The 15,000-nt window shown below is 57.5% G+C and overlaps 1 protein-coding gene and 1 pseudogene across 1 annotated transcript; both read right to left on the reverse strand.

Moving 5' to 3' along the window:
* The window catches only part of LOC122135144, a 17,625-nt pseudogene extending 10,348 nt beyond the window's left edge, over nt 1-7,277 (reverse strand).
* A 2,021-nt stretch (nt 7,278-9,298) lies between these two features.
* On the reverse strand, nt 9,299-10,434 carry LOC122135174 (leucine-rich repeat extensin-like protein 3; the record flags this gene model as incomplete). The annotated part of the gene is made up of 2 exons (XM_042713937.1): nt 9,299-9,411; nt 9,606-10,434. Coding segments are annotated over 2 exons (942 nt in total), but the record flags the coding sequence as incomplete, so codon positions are not given.
* Nucleotides 10,435-15,000: the final 4,566 nt, after the last annotated feature.

Raw genomic sequence — 15,000 nt, forward strand, 5'->3', positions numbered from 1 at the left:
CGTCCTGCTCTGGTTCTCTGACAGGCGTCTGACTCGCCCCAGTAATCTGACCGCGGTCCTCCATGATCTCTCCTCCTCTCTGTCTATTTAAGAGCAGATATGACCTCGAGCCTCTCTCTGAATGATCCAGAGTGTGTGTGTGTGTGTGTGTGCGAGTGTGTGTGAGAGAGAGAGAGTGTGTGTGTGTGTGTGTGGTTGTGTGTGTGAGAGAGGAGGAGTGTGTGTGAAAAAGAGAGAGTGTGAGAGGTGTATGTGGTGTGTGGTGTGTGTCTGTGTGTGTGTGTGTGTGGGTGTGTGTGAGAGAGAGTGTGTGTGTGTGTGTGTGTTGTGGAGAGAGAGAGAGTGTGTAGGGTTTGAAAGAGGAGAGAATGTGAGAGTATGTGTGTGTGTATGTGTGTGTATGGTGTGTGTGAGAGAGAGAGAGTGTGTGTGTTTGTGTGTGTGAGTGAGTGTGTGTGTGTGGTGTTTGTGTGAGAGAAGAGAGTGTGTGTGTGTGAAAGAGAGAGAATGTGAGAGTATATGTGTGTGTGTGTGTGTGTGTGTGTGTGTGTGTGTGTGTGTGTCTGAGTGTGTGTGTGTGTGTGAGTGTGTGTGTGTGTGTGTGGCTGAGTGTGTGTATGTGTGTGTGTGAGAGAGAGAGTGTCGGTGTGGGTGTGTGGTGTGTGTGAGTTGAAGTGTGTGTGTTGTGTGTGTGGTGAGAGAGGAGATGTGTGTGTGTGAAAGAGAGAGAATGGGAGGTGTTATGTGGAATTGTGTGGGTGTGTGTGTGTGTGTGTGTGTGTGTGTGTGTGTGTGGTGTGAGTGTTGGGTGTGTGTGTGTGTGTGTGTGTGTGAGAGAGTGTGAGAGTATGTGTGTGTGTTTGTGTGTGTGTGTGTTTGTGTGAGAGAGAGAGTGTGTGTGAGAGTATATGTGTGTGTGTCCAGCGTCTCTGCTGTGTTTTGATAGTTGCAGCTGGTCTCTCTGTGCTTCATTCGAGAGGAGATCATCATCAGTGTGTAGTAAAGAAAACACTCACTCGCTGCTGGAGCTCTCACACTCTTTCATCATCTCTTCAGTCTCCATTCAGTCATTTATACGTGTTTCATCAGCATGTGAACTAATGAATGATCCTCAGCGTCATGAGTCTGACCTCTGCTGGACAAACAGCAGACACACACAAAACAGAAATAAAAACAAACAACATTCCTTAGTCATTTTATTCATCAGTGATCTATTAAATTGATCAAAAGTGACAGTAAAGGCATTTATAACGTTAGAAAATAGAACTTTCTATTCATCTGTGAATCCTGAAAAATAAAAAGTATCACAGTTTCCACAAAAAAATATTGTGCAGGCACAACCTGTGTTCACACATTGATACTAATCAGAAATGTTTCTGTGAGCAGCAGATCATCATATTAGATTGATTTCGTGAAGATCATGTGGGACACTGAAAGGGACTGGAGTGTAATGATGTCTGAAAATACAGCTGCACCATCACAGAAATAAATTACACTTTAACAGAGATTCACACAGAAAACAGCTGTTTAACATTCTAATAATATTTCACTGTTTTACTGTATTTTTTGATCAAATAATGCAGTCAAATATTTGAGTGTCAGTGTAGATGTGTTTGGTGGAACATCTGTTTCCTCAGCTGCTGTCCGTGATGTGTTTGGTGGAACATCTGTTTGGGAACACTGTGTTTTCCTTACAAACCGATGAGTAAGCCTTCGTCATAGAATGGTGTTTGGGTGGGTTTTTGTGTGTGTGTGTGTGTGTTGTGAGGGAGAGTAGAGAGAGGGGGAGAACGGTGTGTTGAGTGGTTGTGTGTGTGTGTGTGGGGGTGTGTGTGGAGGGAGAGAGAGTGTGTGTGTGGTGTTGGTGGGTGTGGTGGTGTGTGAGGAGAGGGGGAGGGGGGTTGGTGGGTGTTAGAGCTGGAGGTGTGTGGTGTGTGGGTTTTTGTGTGGGAGAGGGGGAGGCGAGGGTGGGTGTGTGTGTGTGTGTTGGGAGATTGGAGGAGGGAGCTGAGGGGTGTGTGTGTGGGTGGAGGTGTTTGTGTGTGAGTGTGAGAGAGAGAGAGTGGTGAGTGGGGTGTGTGAGAGGGAGAGGAGGAGTCGTTGGGTGGGTGGTGGTGTTGGTGATGGGAGAGAGGGTGTTGGGGGTTGTGTGAGTGAGAGAGAGGGGTTGTAGAGTGTTGTGTGTGTTGTGGTTGTGTGTGGTAGAGATGGGGATGAGAGCGGTGTGAATTGTGTGGGGGTTTCTGTGAGTGAGGGAGAGAGAGAGAGCGTGGTGATTTTGGGTGGGTGGAGAGAGAGAGAGAGTGGGGTGTGGTGTGGGTGTTTGAGAGGTGTGGAGAGAGGGGGTGTTGGAAGTGATGTGGTGTGTGGTGGGGGAGGTGCTAGTGAAGTGTGGTGTTGTGTGTGGTTGTGAGTATGTGGGGAGAAGGAGAGTGTGTGGGTGGTGTGTTTGTGAGTGTGTGTGGGGTGTAAAGGAGTGTTTGGTGTGGTGGAAGTTGGGGTTTGTGTTGTGTGTGGGTGGGGTTGTGAGAGGGGGGTATAGGGTTGGGTTGTGTGTGAGTTGGGTGTGTGTGTGTGTGTGGGAGAGAGGATGGAGAGTGCGGTGTGTGGCGGTTGTGGGGTGGGTGTGAGAGAGAGAGAGGGTGCGAGGTGGTGGGGTGTGGGGGTGTGTGGGTGATGTGTGGGTGTGAAGGAGGGTGAGAGTGGTGGTGGCGGCTTGTGTGGGTGTGTTTGGGTGTGAGGAGAGAGTGGAGTGTGTGGGTGTGTGGTGTTGTGAGCGGAGAGAGAGAGGTGTGTAGTGGAGGAGGGTGGTGTGTGAAGTGTGTGGGTGGGGTGAGAGGGAGAGAGAGTGTGTGTGTTGTGGTGTGTGAGAGGGTGTGAGTAGAGTTTGTGTGTGTGAGAGAGAGGGAGAGGGAAGGGGTGGGGTGTGGGCGAATGCGAGGGGAGTGGAAGTTTGTGTGGGGTGGTGGTGGGGAGTTGTTGTGAGAGAGGGTGTTGAGTAAGTGTGGGATTGTCTGTGAGAGGAGAGAGAGAGTGAGAGAGGGTGTGTGGGTGGTGTGTGAGAGAGAGTAGGAGAGTAATGGGAGTGGTGTGTGTAGAGGTGGGAGTGTTGTGTGTGTGTGGGGTGGTGTGTGTGAGACGAGCAGAATGAGAGAGAGTGATAGGTGTGGAGTGTGTGTGAGTAGTAGGTGGGTTGGGTGGTGTGGGTGAGGGGGTGTGTGTAGGTGAGAGGAGAGAGAGTGTTGTTGTTGCTGTGTTAGGTGGAGGGAGGGTTGTGTTGTGTGTGTGTGTGTGTGAGTGGGAGCAGTGTGTGTGGGAGACGGGATGTGTGGGAGGATTGTTTGTGTCCTTTTTGTGTAGTGTGTGTGTGTGTGGGTGTGTGCTTTGTGGTGTGGGAGAGAGAGAGACGAGGTGTGGGGCGGATGAGGATGGGAGGGGTGTGTGTGTGTTGAGTGTTAGGGGTACAAGAGGGTGTGGTGTTGTAGTGTGTGGAGGTGTGTGTGTGTGGGTGGATCCAAGCTCCCCTGAAGGAGTTGGACGGGGGGGTGGGTAGGAGCGGGAGTTTGACCTTGGATGGGGGGGGGTGCGTACCTGTGTTGGTGTCTTGGCAGGGAATGTAGAGGGGGGGAGAGGACCATGGGGGTGGTGGGGGAGGGGGTGGGAATGGGAGTGGGAGAGGTTGATGGAGTGTAGTGGCGGGGGAAGGAGGGGGGGGTGGGTGTGGGGTGGGGGGGAGGGGGTTAGGGTGGGTGGGGGTGGGGTTAGGGGGGGGAGGGAGAAGGGAAGGCCAATGTGGACAGTGGATAGACACACAGGCGGCACTTCCTGGGGGCTGGTGTGGGGAGGGTGTGTGTTCACGGTAGTTGTCTGTTTTGTGGGTATGGGAGGGTTTCTTATTTTTAATACAGGGGGGGAGAAGTTGGAGAGGTAGTGGTGTGAGGGGGGTATTGGTTTGTTAGGAATATGGCTTCTATAGTACAGCTCACTAAATAAACATTGTTGGTATTGTTGGTGTGGGGGGATGAGTTGGGTGGGGGTGGTTGTGAGGGGAGATTTAGGTGTTTGGTAACTGGATCACTCAGAGGGGGGTGTGAGGGTTTTCAGTAAGTGGTTGAGAAGTGGGGATGGGAGGGGTCATGGAATTTGTTTTAATATGTAAAAGTGGTGTGGAGATGGGGGAGTTGGATGTTTGTCTGTGGGAGTATTGGTTTATCGAGTTTGTCCTCAGTGAATGGTGTGGGACTGTTTTTTTTTTGGAGTTGTCAAGAGTGGCGATTCGTCTCGTGTGGAGGGGGCCTCGAGAGGGAAGGATGGGAAGGGTAGGAGTAGGGAGGGGTGTCTCATGCAGAGTAGCCATGCAGTTGGGTTTGGGGGCATGTTCACTGTTCTGTTTAATTAAATGTGTTTATTGGGTGAAATGATGTGTATCGTTTATGGTGATTTAGTAGGGTGGTATTATTTCTGTAGGGGATGGGTGGAGGAGAGTGAGATAGGAGTGAAGGGTTTTGGAAGAAATGGTGGTGGTGGGAATGGAGTGTTTTTGAAGTAGGTAAGTTACCGGGTAACTGCCTAAGTAATGTGTGTTGGGGTTGGTACAGTTGGTAGTGTACGGGTCCCAGTTTAATGGTAGTTAGGATATAATGTTGATGGAGTTGAGTCCACACAGGGGAGAGGTGGGTGGGTGTGTGGGTAATTTTAGGGGGGAGGTAAAAAAATAAAAAAACTCAAAGGTTAACTTGGGGTTCTGATTGATGTATTGGGTGGTTGTGCAGTAGGAGTGTTTTAATGTCATGGGATAAGGTGATTTAGTACCAGTGTTGTGTTTGTAGTTTTGAAGGAGGAACTGTTGTGAGTACAGGGGGTGTTTGGAACAGAGGGGGATGAGCGACGGGAGGGTCAGTAAACAAGACAACACAAGTGTGGGGGCGCACAAGGGGGTGACACAGGGGGGGAGGTGGAAGACACACACACACACACACACACACACAACATCAGACACAAGGTGACACCACTCACACACCTCAGATCACCACACCACACAACTAGGATGAGGGGGGGGTGGGTGGGTGGGGGTTGGACACACGAACTGGTAGTGGGGAGGGTGTAGACTGGGTGTGGGGGGGGTCTAAAGTCTTGGATGGGTGGGTGTTTGCCGGGGGTAGAGAGGTGTTCGCATGGGGGGGAGGGGTTATTGGCTGTGGGGGGTGATGGGCGGGTTGTGGGGTGGTGGTTGGTCGGGGTGTGAGGTGTGGTTGAAAAGTGTGGTGGGTTGTGTGAGGGGGAGTGGGTGGGTGGGGGGCGAGGGGGAGGTGGGGGGGTGGGAGATGGTGGAGGTGTTAGGGTGTTGGAGGGGGTGGAGGAGGTAGCTAAGATGTGTTGAGTATGTGGGGGTGGCGTAAACTTGAGTGGAGAGGAGGTGAGGGGGGGGAGGGTTGGGGGGTTGGGGAGGGTGGGTGGTTGTGGAGTGGTGGATTCCAAGGGTGGTGTGTGTGGAGGGGAGGGGGGATGTTGATAATGGGGGGGTGAAGGGGGTTGGAGATGAGGGGGGTGATGGAGGGGAGGGGGTGTGGAATGGGGAGGTGGTGGGGGTAGTGTTGTTGGGGGGGGGGTGGGGGGGGGGGAGAGTGGGGGATGTGGGAATTGGGGGGGGGTTGTGGGTGGTGTGGGTGGGGGGGTGGGGGGGGGTTGGGGAGTATGGGTGAGGGGTGGGGGGGGGGCGGGCTGTGGGGGTGGGTGAGGGTGAAGGGGTAGGGGGGGGAAGTTGTGGAGAGTGTAGGTGGTGGGGGGGTGTGGGGTGGTGGGGGGGTTGGGCAGGGTAGGGGAAGTTGGTAGTGGGTGGGTGGCTGGAGTGCGAGAGACGAGGAATGGGAGGAGGGGGTGGGAGGGGCGGGGGGGGAGTTTTGTGTGGTGTGGTGGGGTGGTGTGTGTGGGGGGGGTGAGGAAAGGGGTGGGAGTGGTGGGAAGGAGGGTGAGGGGGGGGGGGTGTGGGGGGTGGAGGGGGAGGGGGGGGGGGGGGGTGGGGGGGGGTGGGGGGGAAGGGGGGGGGGGGGGGGGGGGGGGGGAGGTGGGGAGGGAGGGGGGGGGGGGGGAGGTGGGGGGGGGGGGGGGGGGGGGGGGGGGGGGGGGGGGAGTGAGGGGGGGGGGGGGTGAGGGGGGGGGGGGGGGGGGGGGGGGGGGTGGGGAGGGGGGGGGGGGGGGGGGGGGGGGGGGGGTGTGGGGGGGGTGGAAAATGGGGGCAAGGGGGGGGGGGGGGGGGGGGGGGAAGGGGGGTGAGGGTGATTGGGGGGAACTGGGGTGGGGGGGGGGGTGTTGCGGGGGGGGGGGGGGATGGGGGTGGTGGGGGGGGGGGGGGGTGGGGGGGGTGGGGGGGGTGGGGGGGGGGGGGGGGTGGGGGAGGGGTGAAGGGGTGAGGGGGTGGGAGAGGGGGGGGGGGGGGGGGGGGGTGGGTTGGTGGGGGAGGGGGGGGTGGTGGGGGTGTGTGGGGTGGGGGGGGGGGTGGGAGGGATGTGGGGGGGGTGGGAGGGGGGGGTTGAGGGGGGGGAGGGGGGGGTGGGGTGGGGTGGTGAGGGAGGGGGGGTGGAGGGGGTGAGGGTTGTGGGGGGGTATTTGGGGTGGGGGGGTGTGGGTGAAGGGGGGGGGGGGGGGGGTAGGGGGGGGTGTAGGTGGAGGGGGGGGGGGGGGTAAGGGGTTGGTAGGGGGGGGGTGGGGATGGGGGTGAGGGGGAGGTTGGGGGGGTGGTGGGTGTGAGGGGGGTGGGGGTGTGTGACGGGGGGTGGCGGGGTGGTTGTTGGGTGGTGGGGTGTGTGGTGGGGGGGGTGGGATGAGGGGTGGGGGGGGGGGGGGGAGGAAGGGGGAGGGGGGGGTGGGGGGGAAGGGGGGGGGGGGGTATTTTGTTGGGTTGGGGGGGGGGTGGAGAGTTGGGTGGGGTTGCTGGAGGGGGTGTGGGGGGGGGGTTGGGTGGGGTGGGGGGTGGGGGGGTGGGGGGGGGGGGGGGGGGTGTGGGGGGTGGGGTTTGGGGGGGGTGTGAGCGGGAGGGGTGTGGGGTGCTAGGGGGGGGGGGGGGGGTGGGGGACGGTAGTTGGGGGGAAGAGGGGGGGGGGGGGGGGGGGGGGGGGGGGTGGGGGGGGGGGGGGGGTGGGGGGGGGGGGGGGGGTGGGGGGGTGGGGGTTGGGGGGGGGGGGGGGGGTGGGGGGGGGGGGGGGTGGAGTGGGGGGGGGGGGGAGGGGGGGGTGGGGTGAAGGGGGGGGTTGGGATTGGGGTGGTGGGGGTGGTGGGGAGGGGTGGGGGGGGTGTGGGGTGGGGGGGGGGTGGAGGGGGTGGGAGGGGGGGGGGGGGGGGTGGAGGGGGGGGGGGGGGGGGGGTTTGGTGGGGTGGTGGGGTGGGGGGGGGGGGGATTGGTTGGGGGGTGGGGGGTGGGGGGGGGGGGGGAATTGGGGAGGGGGGGTGGGGGTGGGGGGTGTGGGGTGGGGGGCTGGGGGGGGAGGTGAGGGGGGGGGGGTGGGGGGGGGGGTATTCATATTGGGGGTCCGATGTTGACAGGAAGGGGGGGGGGGGGTGGGGGGGGGTGGGAGGGGAAGGGGTTGGGGTGGGGGAGGGGGGGAGGGGGGGGGGGAGGTTAATATGGGGGGGGGGGTGTGGGGGTGTAAGGGGGGGGGGGGGGGGGGGGAGGGGGGAGGGGGTTATGGGTATCAGTGGGGGGGTGCAATGGGGGGGTGGGGGGTGGGGATGGGTGGAGTGTCAACAGTTTAGGGGGGTTTTTAATTGGGGATTGGGTGGGGGGGGGGGGAGGGGGGGGGGTGGGGTGGGGGGGGGGGGGGATGGGGAGGGGGGGGGGGGTGGGAGGAGGGGGTGTGGAGAGGGTGGGGGTGGGTGGGGGGGGAGGGGGGGGTGGATGGTGTGGGGGGGGGATGGGGGGGGGGGGGGGGTGGGGGGGGTGGGGGGTTTGGGAGGGGGGAGGGGGGGTGGGGGGGGGACAGGGGGGGGGTGGGGGGGAGGGGGGAGGGGGAGGGGAAAGGAGGGGGGGGGGGGGGGGGGGGGGGGGGGGGGGGGTGGAAGTGTGTGGGGGGGGGGGGGGTTGGGGGGGGAGAGTGGTTGGGGAGGAAGGGGGGGGTAGGGGGTGGGCGGGTGGAATGGGGGGGGGGAGGGGGGTGGGGGAGGGGGGGTGGGGGGGAAGGGGTGGGAGGGGGGGGGGGGGTGGGGGGGGGAGGTGGGGGAGCGGGGGGGGGGGGGATGGGGGGGGGGGGGGGGGGGGGGGGTGGGGTTGGGATGGGGTGGGTGGTGGGAGGTGGCCTATGGGACCGGGGGGGGGGGGGACATAGGGGGTGGGGGGGGGTCTGGCGGGGGGGGTGGGGGGGGTTGGTGGGAGGGTGGGGGGGGGATGTGGGGAGGGGGGGGGGGGGGGGGGGGGGGGGGGAAGGGTGGTTTGGGGGGGGGTGGGGTGGGGGGGGTGGGGGGGGTTTTGGGGGGGGGGGGTGGGGGGGGGTGAAGTGGTGGGGGAGGAGGAACAGGGGAGGGGGGGGTTGGGGGGGGGGGGTGGTGACATAGTGGGTGGGTCGGCTGTGGGGGAGTTCTGGGGGGGGGGGGGTAAGAAGGGTGGTGGAGTGGGGGTCCACGTCAGGGGGGGGGTGGGGTTGGAGGTGTTTTGCTGGGGGGGGGGGCTTGGGGGGGGGGGGGGGTGGGGGACATGGGGGGGGTGAGGGTGGGGGGTAGGGGGGGGGGGGGGGGGTCGCGGTGGGGGGTGGGGGGGGTACACGGTTTGGGAGGGGTAGGGGGGGGTGGGGGGCGGGGCCGTGGGGTGGGAAGGGGGGTGAGGGGGGGGGGAGAAGGGGGGGGGGGGGAGGGGGGGGGGGGGGAAGTTGGGGGGGCGGATCGGGGGTTTGGGGGGGGTGGGGGGGGGGGGGGGGGGGTGGGGGGGGGGTGGGGGGATAATGGGGGGATGAGTTGGAGGGGGGGGAGGGGGTGGGGGGGGGGGGGGGGGGGGACTAAAGTGGGGGGGGTGGGGGAGGGGCATTGGGGGAGGGGGGGGGGGCTGGGTGGGGGTTGGTGGGGGGGTGAGGGGGGGGGGGGGGGGGAGGGGGGGAAGGGGGGAGGGGGGGGGGGGGGGGGGGTGGGGGGGGGAGGGGGGGAAGGGGGGGGGGGGGGGGGGGGGGTGGGGGGGGGGTTTGGGGGGGTGGGGGGGGGTGGTTCAGGGGGGGGGGGGGGGGTGTGTGTGTGGGGGGGGGGGGGGGGGGGGGTGAGGGTGGGGTGGGGGGGAGATTGGGGGATGGGTGGGTGGGGGGGGGGTGGGGGGGGTGGGGGGGGGGGGGGTGGGGGAGGGGGGGGGTGGGGGGGGGGGTTGGGTGTGGTGGGAGGGGGGGGGGGTGGGTGGAGTGGGTGATGGGGGGGGGGGGTGTGTGGGGGGGGGGGGGGGAGGGGGTGTGTGGGAGGTGTGTGGGTGTGAGGGGGGGTGGGGGGGGGGGGAGGGGTAGGGGGGGGGGGGGTGGGGGGGGGGGGTGGGGGGGTGGGGGGGGGGGGGGGTGGGGGGGGGGAGGGTGGGGGGGAGGGTATGGGGGTGTGGGGGGGTGGGGGGGGGGGGGTGGGGGGGGGTGGGGTGAAGGAGGGGTGGTTGGGGGTGGGTGGTGGGGGGGTGTGGAGGGGGGGGGGGGGGGGGGGGGTGGGGGTGGGGGGGGGGGTGGAGGGTGGGGGGGGGGGGTAGTGTGGGGGGGGGGGGGGGGGGGGGTGGGAGGGGGGGGGGGGTGGAGGGGTGGTTGGGTGGATGGGGGGGGGGGGGGGGGGGATGGGGGGGGGGGGGTGGGGTGGGGGGGTGGGGGGGGGGGGGGGGTTGGGGTGGGGGGGGGGGGGGGGGGGGTGGGGGGGGGATGGGGTAGGGTGGGGTGTGTGGGGTGGGGGGTGGGGGGGGGGGGGGGGAAGGGGGGGGATGGGAGTGTGGGTGGGTGTGGGGTATGGGGGGGGGGGAGGGGGGGGGGGTGATGTGGCGGGTGGGGGGGGTAGGGTGGGGGGGGGGTGAAGTGTGGGGGGGAGGGGGGGGGGGGGAAGGAAGGGGGGGGGGGGGTTAGGGGGTGGGGGGTGGGGGGGGGGGGGGGGGGGGGAGGGGGGGTGGGGGGTGGGGTGGGGGGGGTGGGGAGTGGGGGGGGGGGGGGTGGGGGGGGGAGTTGGGGGGGTGGGGGGGGGAGGGGGTGGGTGGGGGGAGTTGGGGGGGGGGGGGGGGGTGGGGGGGGGGGGGAGGGTGGGGGGGGTTTGGGGGGTGGGGGGTGTGGGGGGGGGGGGTGGGGGGGGTGGGGGTGGGGGAAGGGGGGGGGGGGGTGGGGTGGGGGGGGGGGGTGAGGGGGGGTGGGGGGGGTGGAGAAGGGGGGGGGGGAGTGGGGGTTGTTGGGGGGGTGGGGGGGTGTGGGGGGGGGGGGAGGGGGATGGTGTGGGGGGGGGTGTGGTGGGTGGGGGGGGGGTGTGGGGGGTGGGGGGGGTGTGTGGGGGTGTGGGGGTGGGTGGGGGTGGGGGGGGGGGGGGTGGGGGGGAGTGTGGTGTGAGGGGGGGGATGGGGTGGGCGTCGGGGTGGGTGCGGGGGGGTGGGAGAGTGGTGTGGGTGGGGGGTGTGGGTGTGGGTGTTTGTGGGGGGAGGGGGGGGGGAGGGGTGTGGGGGGGGGGGGGGGGGTGGGGGGGTGTGTGTTTGGGGGTGGGGGGTGTGGGGGGGGGAGGTAGGGAGGGGGGGGGGGGTGGGGGGTGTGGTGTGGGGGGGGGTGGGGGTGTGTGGGAGGGCGGAGGGGGGGGGGGGGGGAGGGTGGGGTGGGTGTGTGGGGGTCTTGTGGTGTTGTGTGGGTGTGTGTGTGTGTGTGGTGGTGAGGACATCGTCTCCGTTAACATTCCTTCAGTTGCATTCCAGTGTTTTATTTCCTCATAAACACGTTACATCCAGATTCCTGTTTGTGTGTGTGGTTGTGTGTTTGAATGGAGACCTGATTAAGACATTCCGCTTCAGTTTTTAGTTTTTAAATTTGTGTGTTTTTATAATACAGCATCATTTCAAAGCAGGGTCGTTTCCATTACAGAGGCAATTTTGAAGAGCCACTTTAATTAATGTGGTTGGGGTGTGTACCTTAGTGTCAACTACTTGAATTTTAACCAAGTTACCTGTGTTGCCAATACAACTGATTGGTTTTAAAATTGGTATCTAAATTAGTGTTTAAAAACTGACTTTCAAGCGTTTTGGGATCAGTCAGATTTTCATCACGTTTTTAAAGAGGCAGGTCATCATGGTGTTCTGCTCATCAAGGCTATGCATGGTTATTTGATCAGAAATACAGAAAAAATTACATGCAATATGATTCTAATGTAAAGCATAGCTGGTTTTCTGTGTGAATTATCTGTTAAACTGTAATGTATGTTCTGGTGATAGCTCAGGCTGTATTTTCAGCAATCATTAACTCCAGTCTTCAGTGTCACATGATCTTCTAGAAATCATAATAATGTGGTGGTTTGCTGCTCAAGAAACATTTCTTGAATTATTAGGCAATGTTTAACACAGTTGTGGGTGCTTATTTATTTTATTTAGGTAACCTGTTGATACTTTTTCCAAGTTATCAATAATAATGGGTATTTAAAGAAACTCAAACGCCATTTTGCTTAAAATAGAAATTCTGACCAAAATCTGGCCTAACTATTTAAAAGTGTTTTTTTTTTTTTGTTGAAGAAATTACTACTTTTAATGCAGGCAAGGATGGGGTTAATTGGATAAAAGGTGATTGTAAAGGCTTACATTGTAAACAAACGGTTTCTATTTTGAATAACTGCTGTTCTTTTGAACTTTTTTTAAATCATCAAAGAAACCTGAAAAAAAAAATATCACAGGGTTCCAAAAAAACATTTCCAGCACTGATAATAAATCCACATATTAGAATGATTTCTGTAAATATCATGTTACACATGAAGACTGGAGTAAATGATGCTGAGAAAATACAGCTGCACATCACAGACATAAATTACACTTCTAACCAGATATTTCACATAGAAAACAGCTGTTTTTTAACAGTAGAATAAATTTTCAACGAATTTTTAACTGTAATTGTTGATCAAATTAAATACGGACTTGATGATGCATAAGGTGATTTTATATATATATAATCTTACTGATCCCAGCACTTCTGAACAGCGCATTTAACTGGGAGGTGCACGTGTATAATAGGAAGTGATGAAAAGGCCGTGAGTTTCTCGCTTAAAACAACCACCACATTCTGGGCAGGTGCTGTTTCAGGAAACAAGATATCATATCTGGCTTGTGTCTGTCTTGATTTAAGACTCTTTTAGACAATTTTGCACAATGGCAAACAAGACGAATAAAAACTAAGTTTTAGTTCACTAACGAATCTTTCATGCTCTTGTTGATTCTGATTGGGCTGAGAGATGATTTTATAATCTATTAAACGCGGATCTTCACATGGGGTGGAGTTATTTCAGTTTGATTTCTGTTTCAGAGAGCGATCAAACAGACTCAAACAACCAAGGGAAAACTAAAGATCACGGACCGAGCAAAGAAATACGGAGGATAAAAATCACACGTCATTCGGTCCTTTTTTAATTATTATATCCAGTGATTATGTTCTATATATTTTTTTTTTATAATTGCTTTTCCGTACTCAGAGTGGGTTACTTTTTTCCTTTCGTAAAGGAGGGTTAGTTAGTCACATAGTTCGGTGGCTTTCTGTCTTTTGTATTTTATAGCTTTATCATATTAGTGTTGTCACTGGAATACAGTAAATGATGGTTTCTGTTTGTATGACGTCGGGAAAAAACAGTCCAAATTATTGCCAGCCTGATTTACAGGCTTTCACCATCTTCCACCTCTCTGCTGTCAGAAGAAGCGTCTTAGTCTGTATTTGTGTATTTATTTTGATTTCCTTTATGTGGTGTGGTGTTTGTCCATTTTTCCTGTGCGGGTTTGATGAGGTGTATTCCGCTTCCGCCACGGCGCGATTTGACGCGGGGCAGCATCGCGACGCACTCAGACGGTAAATCAAACCTCCTCAAAACTCGTGGGGGAACTCTAGAACGAGGAGCTTTCAAACTGCAGGAACGTGGGAAGATCGTCATAGAGTCCACGGATAATCTTCTCTCTTTCGTCCGCGAGATTAATTCCGAACGCTTTCTGACGGAGAACTCAACGTTACAATTGTTTTATATGCCGTTATGATTTTAATGAACATATGAACAGAATACTGGGGAGTCAGAGGTTCATTAGTATATATCATTTCCGGCACAAGACAGGGCATTTTAGGGTGTCTGCTACTGGTTGCCAGTGGGAAACCCGAGGGTGTATTTTTGCGGGATATAATGAAAATCAAAATAAGTGTGATATGAACGTAACGATTTAAGTAAATGTAAATATGGGTATTGCAGCTAAACTTACGTGTGGTGTTAATTCCATCTGTTTGTTGATATGTTCTGGTTGCTTGAAGTCGAAGTATGCGAAAGATGTTATTAATAAAAAATATAATTATATATATTATATGATAAAATCGTATACACACACACACACACACAAACATATTACCCATTATAATAATTGATTATATATATACACAGTGTGTGTTGTGTTGTGGGTGCAGTGAGATGATGTCAGAGGGCCGAGCTTGCTGCTGCTGCTGATGATGATGGTGGTGGTGCTCCTCTTCATCAGTCGTGTGTCCCGCTCGTGACACGTCTCCTGTCCGTCGTCTCCTCTCTCAGCGCTGTCATCATCTCGTCAGGTCACCGCACGCCTCCTACAAGCTCGTTACAGCCACAGCCGAACCAGCAGGAAGGTCAAAGGTCACGGCGGCCGAGGTAGGCCCTGTCCATCAATACTGAGATCATAAGAATTATTTACATCCTGACTATATCATGCGTTTTATTCAAAGTAAAACTTAAATAGTGAAGAGCATTCCTTTTAACTTTAAATAAACTATAATTTGGTGAAAAAAAAAAAAACTAAATTAAATTAATAATTAATATTGATATATAAACATTTAAATAAATACAATTGAAGTTAATAAATGAGAATCAAGCTGTATTGCACTTCCACAGTACACTACAAAAATATTTGATTAAACTTACGTTTGGTATTATATAGATATATTAAAAACTATTAACTTTTTTATTCAGTATTAATTTTTTATTTATTTTTTGCACAGAAAGTGTATAAAATAGTAATATAATGAATATACATATTCATGAGACACAATCACTGTAATGTAATGTTTCTACATTGTTTTGGTGACTGTAAACGGCCTGCGTGTGTTTTTAGGATGGTTAAAGGTAAAAATTAATATTGTCTGTCTGGACTTGATGTTCTTTTACTTTTATATTGCTCTTGTCCTCTCTCTCTGTGATGATCAGGCACAGGTGTCCGTTTCGCTCTGTCCCTCTTCCTGAGTCTCACTGCTGTCAGTATATAACCAAAGTGAGACCCCGAAGCCATCGCCCCCTCTCCTGTCTCATAAGCTGCATGGACCTCAGGGGCACATGAAAGATCAAGCGTTCTCCTGTTCCACTCGCCTCTTAGGCTCGGTCGTGTGATAGATTGATGAATTGGCTCAGAATTGGAGGGGGTTGGAGTCAGAAGCAAGCATGGAGAGATAGAGACCTTCATCTGCAGAAACACCTTGAGCAGATCGCACACAGCTGACAGTGAGCTGATTAACAACTGATCTCAATCTGATCTGTGGTCGAGTCTGGTTGGTTCTCATCTTGGTCCTGAATCTACAGTCTGGCTCTCATCCTGATCTCAATCTGAATCTCCAATCTGATCTCAGCATCTGATCTCAGTGTGGTCTGAGCTTTGTCTCTAAAAACTTAGTCCCTAGATCTCACGTCTGATAGCAATCTGATCTCAATCTGATCTCAATCAATATTGAATCTTAGTCTGATCTTAGTATCTGATCTTAGTCTGATCTTAGTCTGATCTCAGCTGATCTCAGTCCGTGATCGCTGTCTGATCGCTGTCTAATCTCAATCTGATTGCCGTATGATCTC

Source organism: Cyprinus carpio, chromosome A23, assembly GCF_018340385.1.
Source record: "Cyprinus carpio isolate SPL01 chromosome A23, ASM1834038v1, whole genome shotgun sequence".
In the NCBI taxonomy this organism is placed as follows: Eukaryota; Metazoa; Chordata; class Actinopteri; order Cypriniformes; family Cyprinidae; genus Cyprinus; species Cyprinus carpio.